General features: G+C 37.9%; 1 protein-coding gene across 1 annotated transcript; it reads left to right on the top strand.

Annotated features, from left to right (window-relative positions):
* Positions 1-929: 929 nt before the first annotated feature.
* arl5a (ADP-ribosylation factor-like 5A) lies at positions 930-14432 on the top strand. The gene is made up of 6 exons (XM_057853506.1): positions 930-1268; positions 4838-4898; positions 4987-5134; positions 9114-9197; positions 9260-9411; positions 13524-14432. Exons 1-6 carry the CDS (start codon positions 1223-1225, stop codon positions 13570-13572), a joined length of 540 nt encoding a protein of 179 aa, XP_057709489.1. The 5' UTR covers positions 930-1222; the 3' UTR covers positions 13573-14432.
* The last annotated feature ends 1572 nt before the right edge of the window (positions 14433-16004 follow it).

Raw genomic sequence — 16004 nt, 5'->3', positions numbered from 1 at the left:
GTTGAAACCTCTCAATTTTTCTTTTCCATCCACATCTAGGGAGGTTAGCCACAGTGCCAGGGGCCAGGGGCTTTACACTTATTGATGACCCTGCGCACGGTAGACACAGGCGCATTCAGGTCTTTGAAGATGCACTTGTAGCCCATGCTTCCTCACAATTTTGCTTCTCAAGTCCTCAGACAGTTGTTTGGTCTTCTTTCTTTTCTCCGTGCTCTATATGGTACACACAAGGACACGGGACAGAGGTTGAGTCAACTTTAATCCATTTTAACAGGCTGCAAGTGTGATTTAGTTATTGCCACCACTTGTTTGTGCCACAGGTAAGTAACAGGTGCTATTAATTACACAAATTAGAGAAGCATCACATGATTTTTCAAAGGGTGCCAATACTTTTGTTCGGCCCATTTTGGGAGTTTTGTGTAAAATGATCATTTAAAACATTTTAAGCTATTACTACCAAAGCATTTGGAATTGCAATTGAGCATTATCTGACAGAATTGCAGGGGTGCCAATACTTTTGGCCAGCAGTGTATACATTTTGTAATATCATATTTATAAAATTAAAGTACTGTAAAGACAAATAAGGGGAAAATTCATATTTAAATTGGAGGTCAATGAATTTAAAGTACTGTAATGACAAATAAGGGGAAAATTCATATTTAAATTGGAGGTTCAAAAAATGTTTTTAGTGGGGTGGGGTGTTTCTTAATAAATTCAAATACTTTGTTGAACACTACGACCAGGTTGCCTCTCTCTCACTCGGGAGGTGCCTTTGATGTTGTGTGTTTGTGTGACAATGTTTTTGATGAATTCTTTGTTGACGTTAAGATGTAAGACCTGCTTTACCATTACAGGGTCTTCTTTGAAGTTCTTTCATCCGGCCTCAATATTTGAAAATAAAGTGTTAGGGAAAACCATTGCGCATGCGCATGACTGACAGCAACCCAGCTGCTAACCTCAGCTCAGCTGACACCTGCTAAATTAGTCACCGTGCTAGCACCGCCAAACCTTTTTCACCAATTCTTCCCTACTTTTACCCTTAATTCCGCCTCCTAGGTGAACCGCGCGGGCGGGGGGCAGCTTGTAAACGTTATATATGGCGTTAAATTGGGCATGGCGCTTGCGTTTAAACGCCTCGACAGCCCCGTCAAGCTGATTAGCATTTAAGCTAGCTCGCCGAGGAGTGTTCCAAGTTTTCCGAGGCACTTCCGCTTTTCCAACCATGGGAATACTTTTCACCAAGTTATGGAGGCTTTTTAACCATCAAGGTAAGAAGAATCGAAGTGTTTGTAGACTATCGAGCCGGGAGCAGAGCGACGTGATGATAGGCCCGAGCTAACACTTAAAGACGTACATTTTACGGCTGTGGAATATAACTGGAGCTTAATGTCATTTAAAGTACTTTTTTTTTCAGTTGGATGACATAGAGAGGTACTTGACGAGGTGGCCAGAGTGTATTTGCTTGATTATTAACTCACTGACTGCCATTAATGATGATAGACGTCCAATCCGTTTTTACTTGGAGGAATGGCAGCGAAAAAGTGAAAGTTATTATTATTCGAAATGGAATTTCTACCCGAGGAAAAAGGCAGAATTGTGAAAATAACATGAAGATATTATGTAGTAAATATTGAAATTAATTGGGCTGTCAAAATTATCGCGTTAACGGGCGGTAATTATTTTGTTTTTAGTTAATCACGTTAAAATATTTGACGCAATTAATGCACATGCCCCGCTCAAACAGATTAAAATGACACCACAGTGTCATGTCCACTTGTTACTTGTGTTTTTTGGTAATTTGTCGCCCTCTGCTGGCGCTTGGGTGCGACTGATTTTATGGGTTTAACCCTTTAAGGTCTGGGCCTATTTTGTCTGATTTTGCATGCCTTTGAAGTTGCCTTTATATTTCAAAGAAAGAATTGTTCACGATGGCCTGGTTTGGTCCCTTTTTTTGTGACACCTTGAACTTCATGTCCAAATTGTTGTTTCCTTCACTGATCAATTATAAATCATCATTTTGGGCCCAAAAAGACCAAAAATTCCAAAATCGTTTTGTCAAAATTTTTAATATTGATGTCCAATTGACAACCAAACATGCGTAACGAACCGTTTTGAAACTTTGTAATATTTATTCAACATGTTAGGATGAACATTCAACCAAAAAAATTTAGAATAAATAGTCTTATATTTGACAATTCAACATAAACAACAGGTATAGCCATAGGCGTTTTTTGCCTTTATACATGCTCCAGTCAAAACAGGTTATATACAGCAGACCTAACAGTGAAGAACAGTGAAAAAATATATACCATCTAACACAAAAAGTGTTTAGAGGCCATCTCTTTATGAGTTTAGGTATTGCGGCCAATCGCCTGATGAAAACTATGTACACACAATCAAGCTTCTTGAACACACATTTATATACACAAATTGAGAAGATTGATGTGGGAAAAAAATATATATATAACATTGGGGGGGGGAAAGCATTTTCAAAAATATTTACAATAAACAAGTTAAATTTTTTTCAGTCATGCCACTCTGAAAAGCAGTTTCGTCCTGGAATTAGACACGGCTACATCACACAGCTCACACTTCCATGGGGTGTCGGTCCTCTTTCCACCCTTCCATTTTCATTTCACTTTGCTTTCATTGTCACTATAAATGTACATGAAAATAAGTCAGTATTTATGAAAATAATAAAGTATAAAATAAAAATATATACAGCAATAAATAATAATGGAAATCTATATGTATGACAATAGAAAGAATACCATAGCTGAATATGTGCTACATCCTTAATCTTCATATAGAAAGAAGAACACCACAAATTATAAATTCCTGCCTGCCCACAGTGCACGTACGACTTTGATCTGATATGCACATTTTATTATTATATACACAAACACACACTTATATTGCATCAAAATTAACTTTGTCTTGCAATATCAAAAGAAACTTTCAAAAGTTTTCAAAACGTTTTCAGCATGAAAAAAAAGAGTGAGTTGGTTTACCTCTGCTCGTCGATGGCGTCACCCACGTGTTCAAATCCGTCACTATCTTCACTCGAGGACTCTTCCGAAGAAGACGATGATGACGAATTTGGACCATCCTTTTCCTCAAGTTGATCAGAAGCACAATTGCTTGCGCTAAATTTAGTTTTCCGTTCATTGTCAAAGTCACACAAAGTCGCTGCTCGATCCAGCAGTATCCAACTGGCCGTCGCTCGCCACCTCGCTGCTTCAGAACACTCCTCCTCCCTCTCGTTCGGTTGAACCTCGCACCGCAGTTATATTTATAAAAAAAAAAAAAAACGCATTTTGTGCTTCCACTGTGACTTCGAAAGGGTTCGTTTGATTTGTGTTTTTTTCATGGAGCTTCCGTTTTGAAAAAGGACTAGAAATGATGGAAATATAGACATAAACAAATGATCCATGCAGCGTTTTAATGTTTTTTTAGAGGACAATAAAACTATAAAACATAAATGACAATATCTCACGTTCTAGTTGGTCGATTGACTTCAAATAATAACGAGAGTAAACCGCAACTTCCGCACTTTAAAACGAGACCAACCAACGGCATGTGGGTGACGTAATTAAAACGTGAGGGCGCTTCAAAGACGACGTGCGCTGAGGACGCGCCGGCGCGTCCTTCGACTCTCAAGGGTTAAGCACCATGAGCATTGTGTAATTATCGACATCAACAATGGTGAGCTACTAGTTTATTTTTTTGTTTGAAAATTTTACAATTTTATTAAAACGGAAACATTAAGAGGGGTTTTAATATAACATTTTATAACTTGTACTAACATTTATCTTTTAAGAACAAGTCTTTCTATCCATGGATCGCTTTAACAGAATGTTAATGTTAATGCCATCTTGTTGATTTATTGTTATAATAAACAAATACAGTACTTATGTACAGTATGTTGAATGTATATATCCGTCTTATCTTTCCATTCCAACAATAATTTACAGGAAAAATATGGCATATTTTATAGATGGTTTGAATTGCGATTAATTACGATTAATAAATTTTTAAGCTGTGATTAACTTGATTAAAAATTTTAATCGTTAGACTGCCCTAAAATTAATATTGGAGCAGTCGAAACATAGGTATAAAAAATTAAAGACGTATGGAATTTAATAATAACTAAGTATAATTGTGTCACTTTATATGAGGTAAAAAAAAAAGGCAATGCTGTCAAAATATTGGAATATTTTTGGCATTTGTTCTTCAGTACTTTATCAAGAAGTAAAATGGTACATAGGTCCAATATTTGTGAGTAAAGTCAAATTAGGAGGGGGGGGAAATCATTATTAGTGATTTAAGGAAATATGAGATTATGGTCAAAACATGAAGAAAAAGACAAAAAAATGTTAAAATGATATGAAAGAATTATGCGGCAACAGTAGTAATGTTGTAATTTATATGAAAACGTAATGCTTATATTACATTTATATGAAACGCAACAATAACATTGACATGTCATCATAAAATAATAAAAATGAAATAATTATATTAAAAAATAAATGATAATACTTGAAATGTTTTGATTTATATTGTAACTGAATTAACATTAAAAGTGCAAGAGAAAATTCAAAATATTGACAGGAAAAAAATGAAAAAGGATTTTTTTTTCTGACTGGTCTTTCTCAATATAAAAAGTTGGACTAATGGTTAAAGGATAAAGACAAAATCTTAAATGTAGATTTTAAAAAAGTCACATTAATACATACTTCTTTTACCAGACAAAAACAAATGTGAAAAGAACCTTGACATATAAAAATGAGGAAGTGATGACTAGGTTGACTGAGCAAAGTCGTCTTTTGTCTTCCAGAGCACAAAGTCATTATTGTTGGCCTGGACAACGCTGGCAAGACTACAATTCTTTACCAATTGTGAGTAGCTTCCTTTTACGGAGTTAAGTATGACTCCATGTGCCTATTAAGGCAGAAACGTGATGTTTCATTCTTGTGTTTGTGGTAGCTCCATGAACGAGGTGGTGCACACGTCGCCCACCATAGGCAGCAACGTCGAGGAGATTGTGGTCAACAACACGCACTTCCTAATGTGGGACATCGGCGGGCAGGAGTCACTGAGGTCATCGTGGAATACCTACTACACTAACACAGAGGTACAAACACATGCGTTTTTTTAGCCAATGAAAAGTCTTAAAACAAAAAAATGTTTAGCTCATTGGCTGCCATTGACAAAGCTAGACGTCCATTTCATTTTGACTGGGAGGTCTGGCAGAGATAACACTTACCCAAGTCCTCTCTCGCTCTGTGGACATGTAGAAACTATATACATCCCATGTACTCGTGGCATCGTCGTTTCACAGTTTTGCCTTCCCATGTGTTTGCTGTACACAAAGGCATTAAGCTCAACACCTTCCAATTGTCATTAAACCTGGAGTCAACTGGTGTCCAGAGTCCATTCACTGCCAGCCTCTCTGAGTCAAAATTAAATGGATGTCTATCGCTGTCAATGGCAGTGAATGAGTTAAGATTGAAATGGGTGATAAGGCTTGAATCATTTCTGGAATTTTTTATATTTACCCCCAAATATTACATTATTGTTCAAAATTACTTGGCTACGGTATTTGCTAGAGATCGACCGATATGTTGTTTTTTTTTTTTTGGGACCGACACTGATTATTAGTAGTTAGAGGGGCTGATGACCGATTTTTGGAGCCGATATTCATTTGCAGTAAAAAATTGGTGTAAAAAAAAATTGAACAGTACAAACACTGAACTTCATTGAAATGCCTAAAGCATGTTTATTGAATCACACAAATAGAAAATAATAGCTCCACAAGTGCCTGAATTTCCTTGACTTAGAAACATCTCTAAGGCTACGTCTACACTAGGACGGATAATGGCCTTAAACGTGTAATTACCGTAATTTCCCGAATATAAGGCGCACCCGTGTATAATGCGCACCCCAAATTTACTTGTAAAATCTTGGGGAAATTATTCTACCCGTTTATAACGCGCACCCTAATTTTAGCACCAATAAATAGAAGAATACAAGAAAACAGAGCTCGTGTACAGATACAGAAATGTCATTTTACTGACTGGACAAGCATAGCACATTGGTAGTTCAAAACATTACCATAAACTGACAATATTTACGGTAATAACATGATTTGACAACTTCTCCAACTTACAGAATCTAGGAGAAAACAAAACAGATGTGACTTTTCTTTTAAAGGCCTCTGTATAACTTGCTTTTTTCATCATGATGAATAAATGTTTCTTCCATGGATTGATACGGTAAAATGAAAGTGAGAACGTAAGTCGGAAATCCGTGAGAGCTCATCGCTGTCAACACGACAGTAACAATAGAAACTATTGTTATTTGGTTTTGAGTATCCCGAGGGACAGATATATAGTAGTTGACGGACACAGGAAGTCTGTGTGCTTACGTTTGTTATTGTCCGAGTTGCGGAGCTGCAATAAACGTTGACTCAAATGAGTTCAAGAAACTAAATTCTGTGCTTTATGAAGAGTGAAAAAAGCAGAATTAGACGAAATCATTTGGCCGATTAGAGTGAAGTCTTACCGAAACAAAATGGTGACGTCACGTACCGTAATGGTTGGCAACGGGTCGCCGCATACGTTTCTTCAACACAACGTGGCCGTGTCAATAAAAAAAAAAAATCTGTATATATATTTCTGTCTCCATCCATGCACCCATTTATAATGCGCACCATGATTTTACAAGTTGATTTTAGGGAAAAAAAGTGCGCGTTATATTCGGGAAATTACGGTAGTTGGACTATACGGCATGTCTGCTACACTAGTATGCCTATTATCCGGATTAGCTGTTAGGCGGACAATGTAAGCGGGTAATGTTACCCGCCGCCCAATATGGACTGCTGTCTCCGTACAACATTCGGATACTCAGGAAGGGTAGTCACGGCGTCGCTGTTTCTAGTGCGGCATGACAGCATCGTAAACATTGGAGGCAGACGATCACGACGTGGCATTCCTGCCCCTGTTTTCTTTTCCACACATTTTTCTTGAACCTTCGAACTACGTACCTTAAACGCTTAAACGAAGTATGGACAGTAGGGGTGTAAGGGTACACAAAAATCTCGGTTCGGTACGTACCTCGGTTTTGAGGTCACGGTTCGGTTTATTTTCGGTACAGTAAGAAACAAAATGCAAAATATAAATGTGCTAGTTGTTTGTTACACACCTTTGTGCTTTCAACAATAGGAACATTAGCCTATACAAAGCTAGAATTCTGCTCAAAAAGTAGCGGGTTTTTAAAGATAATCCAACAACAATTTGCCTTTCAGACCCCGCGTATTGGTCATCTTTCTTTCTGAAAGAAAAGAAAAAAGTCCTGTGCTAAAGAGAAAAGCAATCCAAATGACAAAGATTTTAACATGTCAAATTAAATGCCTCAATTAATCTTTTTTTTTTCTTTCTTATGAACGGTTTTCAAAAGCTTTATTGGTGGATTTTCTCAAGTTAAAGCACCAGACAGAAATTAATAAATTTAATTGTGTAAACAGGATCTGGGTATTATTCTTATTATTTAATCACAGGTGTTTTAGCTCATTTCAATTTATTTTATTTGAATGGGCTATTATTTATTTTATTATGTGTTTATATTTTACAAATGTTATGTAGTATTCATTTATGTTGTATATTTTATGTTGTATAATTTTAGTTCCTATGTGAATATTAGTCCCTAAATCAACAAAAACAAGTCAACTGTGCCCCAAAATACCACTCAAGAGATCTGATGGACTCAAGAAGTGGGTTACGATTGCATATAAGTTTGAAAATACACCGGATCCACCGTATTTTTACACGAGTGACTTCCGGTCTGCCCGATCTTAGCTACCGGTAGTAGTATTGATGCAGGAGGGTCGCGTCTCGCGTCAAATAATAAACTCTGCCGTTCTTTTCGTGTCCGTGGTGTTGAGCCGCTTCTGTGACGCGTCTAACACGCGGCCGCACTGCGACTGGTGTGCATTGGCTGATTGACTTTAACGCCCGCGTTTCACTGCGTTCTCGCGGCGGCCACGTTGTCGCGCCGTTGACGTTTCTGGGTTATACTGTCCTACCGTGTTGGTCCTCATTATAGTAGAGAAGACGGAGTAAATATAATCTACACAAAGAAACTGTAACCCGATTGACTCACAGCCTCGAAAAGTAAGGGTTACATTACGTCAGAAACTCGTTCGGTACGCCACCGTTCCGAACCGAGCACCACGCACCAAAACGGTTCAGTACAAATGCATGTACCGTTACACCCTGAAATATTTACTGTTAAAGGCTCAAAGTGGATATTTAGGTCAACAATGTCTCTTAAACGTTTCACTTATTATCAAAATAGTTCAATTTGATATGTGATTAGTTGTCGATGAGATGATCTTTTTTTTTTTTTAAATATATGTATAACTGTCCTGTTAATCTGCTTAGACGCAGAGGATGGGAATCTGTGTGTCTTTATAGGGTGTTCCCGTTTTAATGTGCCACATGGGAGTAGGGTTGGGCATCGTCTGAATTTCACCGGTTCCGATTCCACATTTCGATTCCGGTTCCAAACAATTCTCAAATTCTTTTAATAAGCAGGGTCAAAAAATTTGCATAGTCTATATTAATTTCTTAACTTCTCAACTATTTCTACTTTCAATTAACTTTACTATGAATTTCTCACAGGGCTATTTTTAAATTGTATATAAATATCAGTCTTGAACTTGAATATGATGAAGTTTCACTTTCACAAAGATGTTTATTTTTGAAAAGCTCACGGAGAAAACATTTACACATATTCTTTTTGTCAGGCGGGAAGTGTTCTGTCCCTTCATCTTAAGTTGACTGCTTTTTGAGTTTGATTTCTTTCCATACTGATATATTGTTCATCCGTCCACAAGATGTCACTATTGTAACTCCGGACTCTACAGCTTTTCTTTGGTTTTGCTATGTGCGCTTGGCTTCCCCTAGTGGTGACCGACTGGAAGCAGCAGGCAAAAAGAACTTATTACTTAAGTTGGAAAAGAATCCTTGAGGTGTATAGAAGCTACACACCCTAAGGGACTTGATGTGTATTTTTAAAGACCTCTGTATGATATGATATTGTTTGTGTTGCAGTTTGTGATCGTGGTGGTGGACAGCACTGACCGCGAAAGAATCTCAGTGACCAAAGAGGAGCTTTACAGGATGTTAGCGCACGAAGTAGGAGAAACGCAAATCACAATATGCATTGTGTTCTGATGAATAATGAATATGTGACGCAGGACCTGAGGAAGGCGGGACTGCTGGTGTTCGCCAACAAGCAGGACGTGAAGGGCTGCATGTCGGTTGCCGACATCTCGCACAGTCTGCAGCTCACTTCGGTCAAAGACCACCAGTGGCACATCCAGGCCTGCTGCGCCCTCACCGGTGAAGGGTGAGGAGACACACGCTAACAAAAGGCTTCGTTTATGACTTTTTCCCTTCATATCTTGGGGGGAAAAAAATCATAAAAATGGGAGTTCATTTTTTTCAATATATCTCATTTTTGCACTGAAAAAGAGTTGAAATATTGTTGTTGCACAATGTCTTTTCCAGAAAAAACATGTTTTGGAAAAAAATATGATGGTTATTAGCATGACTTTTTTCTCCAAAAATGCTACTTTTTTTTCCTAGAAAACTATTTTATTCTATTTTCAAAAAAGGAAAACAAGTATTTTTAAGATTTCAGGATTTTTAGTATCTTATTAGTTTTGTTTTCCAACGTGCAACCTTAGAGATTTTTGGAGGAAAAAAGTTTATTATTATTATGATTATGTACTAGTATTTGGGTATTAAATTATTGACAAAATCTTGATTAAAAAAAAATAATGTCCACAAAAAAACTTTAAAAAAATAAAAAAATGAGAAAAAAATTACTTTTTAAAATTGAAAATATTTTATTTTGATATGGTTATTTTGATCCCAAAAAAAATGTCTGTTTACAAAAAATCCTTACACTGGTCTACAACATTTTGGAAAATAGATTTTAAAAAATCGTACTTGCTCTGGTGACATGGATTGGTAAGTAAAAGATTTTAGTGCTAGTTGGCTAAAGTCTTCAAGATATTTAATATCCGTTCTCAAAAACATACAATGGTGTAATTATATTAGTGCTGCAATGATTAATCGATTAACTTGAGTAATTCAATTGAGGAAAAAATCTTCGAATCAAAATTTGCTGCTTCAAGTAATTGTTTAATTGGAGTGGCATTACAATGGTTTGTTTTTAAAGTGTTTGCATATGCTTTTATTGATTTGTGTGGATACACTGCCCTCTAGTGGCAACAGTGAATATGACATAACTCATTTATCATGGCTGAATCCACCTGCTCCCTGTTAAGAGGAACCTAAGCTAATATGTTTTTTATGCATTTGCAATTTAATTTATAGGTGTATTTAGCTGTTTTTTTTTTTTTTTTTTTTTTTTTTTTTTTTTTTTTTTTTTTTTTTGTGGGAACATTTGCTTGAACGATTTAAGAGTATTGTTAAAGAAAAAAGTTAGCATTTTATAGCTTTTAAGCTAGCAGAAGTTTGCTATGCAACTTAGCCCATTGTTCTTTTGTTGTACTTAGATCCTCATTTATTTATTTTTTAAAAATACATTTTGAGGCTAAGCTCGGGTCTTTTAATTCATTTTTAAATGAAAGTGCAATTCTATATAGTTTGAAGAAACACATGGGAATTTTGTGTTCGCACTTAATGCTCTTTTGAAAGGGCCTTTGTTTTACATCTCCTAAAATTTATTCTGCAACACATTGAATGTTCCTAATCCGATTACTCGAATTACTTCATTGATAGAATCATCGACTACTCAGGCATGAAAATCTCTCACCTTTCGGCGAAATTCGCCGTTTTGAAGTCAAAAAGGATGACCTACGTGAATCGTGTAGATCCGAGGAGAAAAATTTTTAAAGGGGGGGGGGGTCGTTTGTAGGCATGTGCCAGTTACCTTCACGGATTACCATGCTATGAAAACGTCGCGGTTACAAAACCACTAAAATTTTCCGTCATACAGTAGTACGTATTCGTTATTTTTCATGTGTCGAAAATGCAGCCAGAATTAGCTTGACGCGGCAGCGCTTACCCCTTCCCCTGTTTGATGCTGCGTGTGTCAGTGACGCTATTCCAGCAAACCCAAAAACAAGCACTCCAAACGCAAGGCGTAAATTCTTCAATTTATTGATCTCTCAAATCGTGGTAACTGAAATATACCAAATGAATACATTTAAAACGTTGTACACTCGTATTTTTCCACATGTGAGTAGCTTCAACAGTTTAGCTTCATGAAAAAGTTCGTCAAAAACAAAACACACATTTTCCTTTCAAATTCAATACACAAAGTTACTAAAAACTTACAAAGACGAATGATAGGCAAGGCTTAGCTAGGACAGCAACTTCATTGAGGTTAATCACAGCCGCTGAGAGAGAAACAAGTTTGTATGTGGGGAGGAAAAAAAAAAAAGAGCGTCAAAGATCGCTAATTGCGACAGATGATCTTGTACTAAGCACAAATTCACATTCGCTGGAGGAGGTAAAGTATCACTCCCAATTGTTTTTAGATGGATGCATTTGCCAGCATATTGGATTTAGTGAGTAATGGTTCTCGTTTTCATATTTTGTGGTATGACAAAGTTACTGCCGTTCGTTGCAGCTTGCGTTGAACACTGCCGGAGCGTCCGGTGAAAAAATAGCTCCTGTTAAGGTAGCGTCAAGCTTGTGTATTTAACGGTAATATAAAAGCAGTGTTGTCAATAACGCGGTATCGTAATGCGTAACTAATCTGATTACTTTCTTTCAGTAAAGAACAATCTAACGCGTTCATTTTTCTAAATCAGTAATCTGAGTAAAATTACTTTCCTTGATGCCTGTGCGTTACTATTTTGTTATTGCCCCATAATGTGTGTAGAATGAAGAATACTGTAGTCATGGGAGTGACATCACATGTCACATTTTTTAATCGGGGATGGAACAAAAAGGGTCACGTGTATTACCATGATGCGTGAGCGCTGGGAGTTTGCGGCCAAAACAACATAGCCTTACTACCTCGCCAGGATGCAATGAAATAGGCAGGAGATATACTACAAACGGCTGCATTTGCACACTGGAAACACAGCCATTACTTCACATTTTTGTCCAGTAAAGATAACAAAAATATCTCCGTGCGCTGCAAACTGCGCTGGCTCAAAAAGACTGTCCACCGCTATAAGCATCCAATTCAAGCACCACTTGGAATTACAGCACAACAGGTACCACGACAGCCAGGACTTTTTGATACTGCTCGTGCTCAGTCCTCGGTTCAAGCTCAGTTGTTGTTGAGGGTTTTGAAAGCTTAGGTTTAAAGAAATTCTAAATATCCATCTTGCCTCCTCAGCTGTAGTTTTGGCTAAGCAATGCAAACGGCTGTCTCTAAGGTTCTATAGTCACATGATCTGTTCGAAAAATAATTTGGACCCATTATGAAATACTTTGAAGGATTCCTGTTCATTTTATTCAATTGTGTTGTTTGTTTTATTGCTCTAAAACTTTTATAGACAACATTTTAAGGGCCATATTCAATGGTCTTTATTTTAAAGGGGAAGTTCAGAATTTTTTACATTAGGCTTAATCTTTGAGTTAGCCGGGGTTTAATTAGTCGTTGGAAATGATTTGAACAAATTCTGTGCAGTTTGACAGTTATTTGTTAGTTTCAGGGCTCCGGAGTGGCTAAGCTAGCGCGAGTCAATGGTGGTTGAAATCAACTCCTTCAACTAATTAAACCCCCGTTAACTCGAATATTAAGCCTTATGTGAAAAATTAAAATGGTCAAATTCGCCACATGTAGGACGTTTTGCCGACGGCGGACATTTTGGCAGAACGCCGGAACATATTTCCTCCACACCTTTCTCACCTTTTTAACCCCTGACCCATTTTCATGCCTGCTACTAAAATAATCGATAGCTGCAGCCCTGAATTATATCGGTTTTACAATTTGCTACATTTGACATGAGATGGATATATCAATGTGTGCAACTGCTTATGAAATTTGTCTACATTAATGCATTTTGCTAACTTCCAAACCCCCCAAAGTTACTGCAATAGTTTGAAAAAAGCACATTAGGTCAAAGCTCCTGCCAACATAAATTCCGGTATATTCTGAAATGGTAGATAGTAGTAATTTTTTTAGGGGTAGGTAGGTTTACCCAGAAATATCCATTTCAATTAATACCCATTCATTTAATACCCATTTTTGCCTAAATTTATTGTATTTTAACATTTCGCTCATATACTGTATCTCAACAACTATAGATATTACTATTACTACTAGAACTATTTTTTTGTTTTTAGTGACCCAAATTTGAAGCATTTTGCTTGTTTACCAGTGTTAACATTAAAACAAAAATCTTTTTTATGAGGAAAAAATGTGCTCTTAAATCTTTTTGCCCAGAATTATACGCGATGCTTTTCCATTTGTACATACAGTATGTAATCATCAAAGGTCCCATTCTTTGTTTGTGTGCTTTCCTCCAGCTTGTGTCAAGGTCTCGAGTGGATGATGTCACGATTACGTGTCAGATGATGGCACTCTGAATCTTCGTTCGGCCTCGCTCCAGGACTCCGATGATGATGAGGAACTAGCTTGGCATGAGCCTTTTCCCCCACCAAGCTATTTTGAGGACCTTCTTTTTGTCTTGTGTGATAATTTATTGGACCCAGGACTTTATTTAAAGTGCACGCTTTTTCCTTTCAACAAGATGGAGGTCCTCACCTGCAGCCCCCGCGGCCTTGAAGCAGTATTAGCGGACCGGTGACCATGCATCCAGTCCAGTATTGTTTTAACACGGTGCCTGTTGCAACATGGACGCTTGGTGTGATGATGAGGGGATACGGGAGTGGGACTGGTGGGGGTTCAATCACAAAACGTGCCCTCGAGAGATAAACCAAGTCGATTAAATGTTTTTATCTGTTGATCTCAAGCATGCCTACTGAGGGTTTTCTTCACCAATGAGGTCATTTTATAGCGTGTCTATCAATTGCTCCCTCTACAGGCAGACACGTATATTGAGAATGTTCCTTTTGCTCCATGCGTCAGCGTAAAAAGGTCACTCTACAGGTGCCAGCTTATGTCGGCTGCCCAGTCTGTCACGATTCATTTACCACTCCAGGCAAGACATCAGTCTCTCCTCCAGGAAGATGAGTGCGTTGCTATGGAAACATAGCCCAAACAGAAGTGACCCACCGTGCCTGTCATCGCCCCGATAATCGACTTCATTCTGGGCTTCTGACATCACCCGCAAAAAAATAATGTGAACAGTCATCTCTGTTTTTGTTTTTGTTCACTCTCATCAGCAGCTGTGTTGTACTTGTAGCTGGCGACCGCTTGTTTTTTTTTTTTTTTTCCACTGACACCCAACTAACACTACGGAAAGTGACTCCTTGATAACAACTATACTAACATATATATACAGTGCCTTGCAAAAGTAATCGGCCCCCTTGAACCTTGCAACCTTTCGCCACATTTCAGGCTTCAAACATAAAGATATAAAATTTTAATTTTTTGTCAAGAATCAACAAGTGGGACACAATCGTGAAGTGGAACAAAATTTATTGGATAATTTAAACTTTTTTAACAGATAAAAAACTGAAAAGTGGGGCGTGCATTATTATTCGGCCCCCTTGCGTTAATACTTTGTAGCGCCACCTTTTGCTCCAATTACAGCTGCAAGTCGCTTGGGGTATGTTTCTATCAGTTTTGCACATCGAGAGACTGACATTCTCGCTCATTCTTCCTTGCAAAACAGCTCGAGCTCAGTGAGGTTGGATGGAGAGTGTTTGTGAACAGCAGTCTTCAGCTCTTTCCACAGATTCTCGATTGGATTCAGGTCTGGACTTTGACTTGGCCATTCTAACACCTGGATACGTTTATTTTTGAACCATTCCATTGTAGATTTGGCTTTATGTTTTGGATCATTGTCCTGTTGGAAGATAAATCTCCGTCCCAGTCTCAGGTCTTGTGCAGATACCAACAGGTTTTCTTCCAGAATGTTCCTGTATTTGGCTGCATCCATCTTCCCGCCAATTTTAACCATCTTCCCTGTCCCTGCTGAAGAAAAGCAGGCCCAAACCATGATGCTGCCACCACCATGTTTGACAGTGGGGATGGTGTGTTCAGGGTGATGAGCTGTGTTGCTTTTACGCCAAACATATCGTTTTGCATTGTGGCCAAAAAGTTCAATTTTGGTTTCATCTGACCAGAGCACCTTCTTCCACATGTTTGGTGTGTCTCCCAGGTGGCTTGTGGCAAACTTTAAACGAGACTTTTTATGGATATCTTTGAAAAATGGCTTTCTTCTTGCCACTCTTGCATAAAGGCCAGATTTGTGCAGTGTATGACTGATTGTTGTCCTATGGACAGACTCTCCCACCTCAGCTGTAGATCTCTGCAGATCATCCAGAGTGATCATGGGCCACTTGGCTGCATCTCTGATCAGTTTTCTCCTTGTTTGAGAAGAAAGTTTGGAAGGACGGCCGGGTCTTGGTAGATTTGCAGTGGTCTGATGCTCCTTCCATTTCAATATGATGGCTTGCACAGTGCTCCTTGAGATGTTTAAAGCTTGGGAAATCTTTTTGTATCCAAATCCGGCTTTAAACTTCTCCACAACAGTATCTCGGACCTGCCTGGTGTGTTCCTTGGTTTTCATAATGCTCTCTGCACTTTAAACAGAACCCTGAGACTATCACAGAGCAGGTGCATTTATACGGAGACTTGATTACACACATTTGGATTCTATTTATCATCATCGGTCATTTAGGACAACATTGGATCATTCAGAGATCCTCACTGAACTTCTGGAGTGAGTTTGCTGCACTGAAAGTAAAGGGGCCGAATTATATTGCACGCCCCACTTTTCAGTTTTTTATTTGTTAAAAAAGTTTAAATTATCCAATAAATGTTGTTCCACTTCACGATTGTGTCCCACTTGTTGTTGATTCTTGACAAAAAAATTAAAT

The sequence above is a fragment of the Corythoichthys intestinalis genome, chromosome 12 (genome assembly GCF_030265065.1).
Source record: "Corythoichthys intestinalis isolate RoL2023-P3 chromosome 12, ASM3026506v1, whole genome shotgun sequence".
NCBI lineage: Eukaryota > Metazoa > Chordata > Actinopteri > Syngnathiformes > Syngnathidae > Corythoichthys > Corythoichthys intestinalis.
Note: the sequence above shows the minus strand (reverse complement) of the source record. Positions and strands in the feature narration are given on the sequence as shown.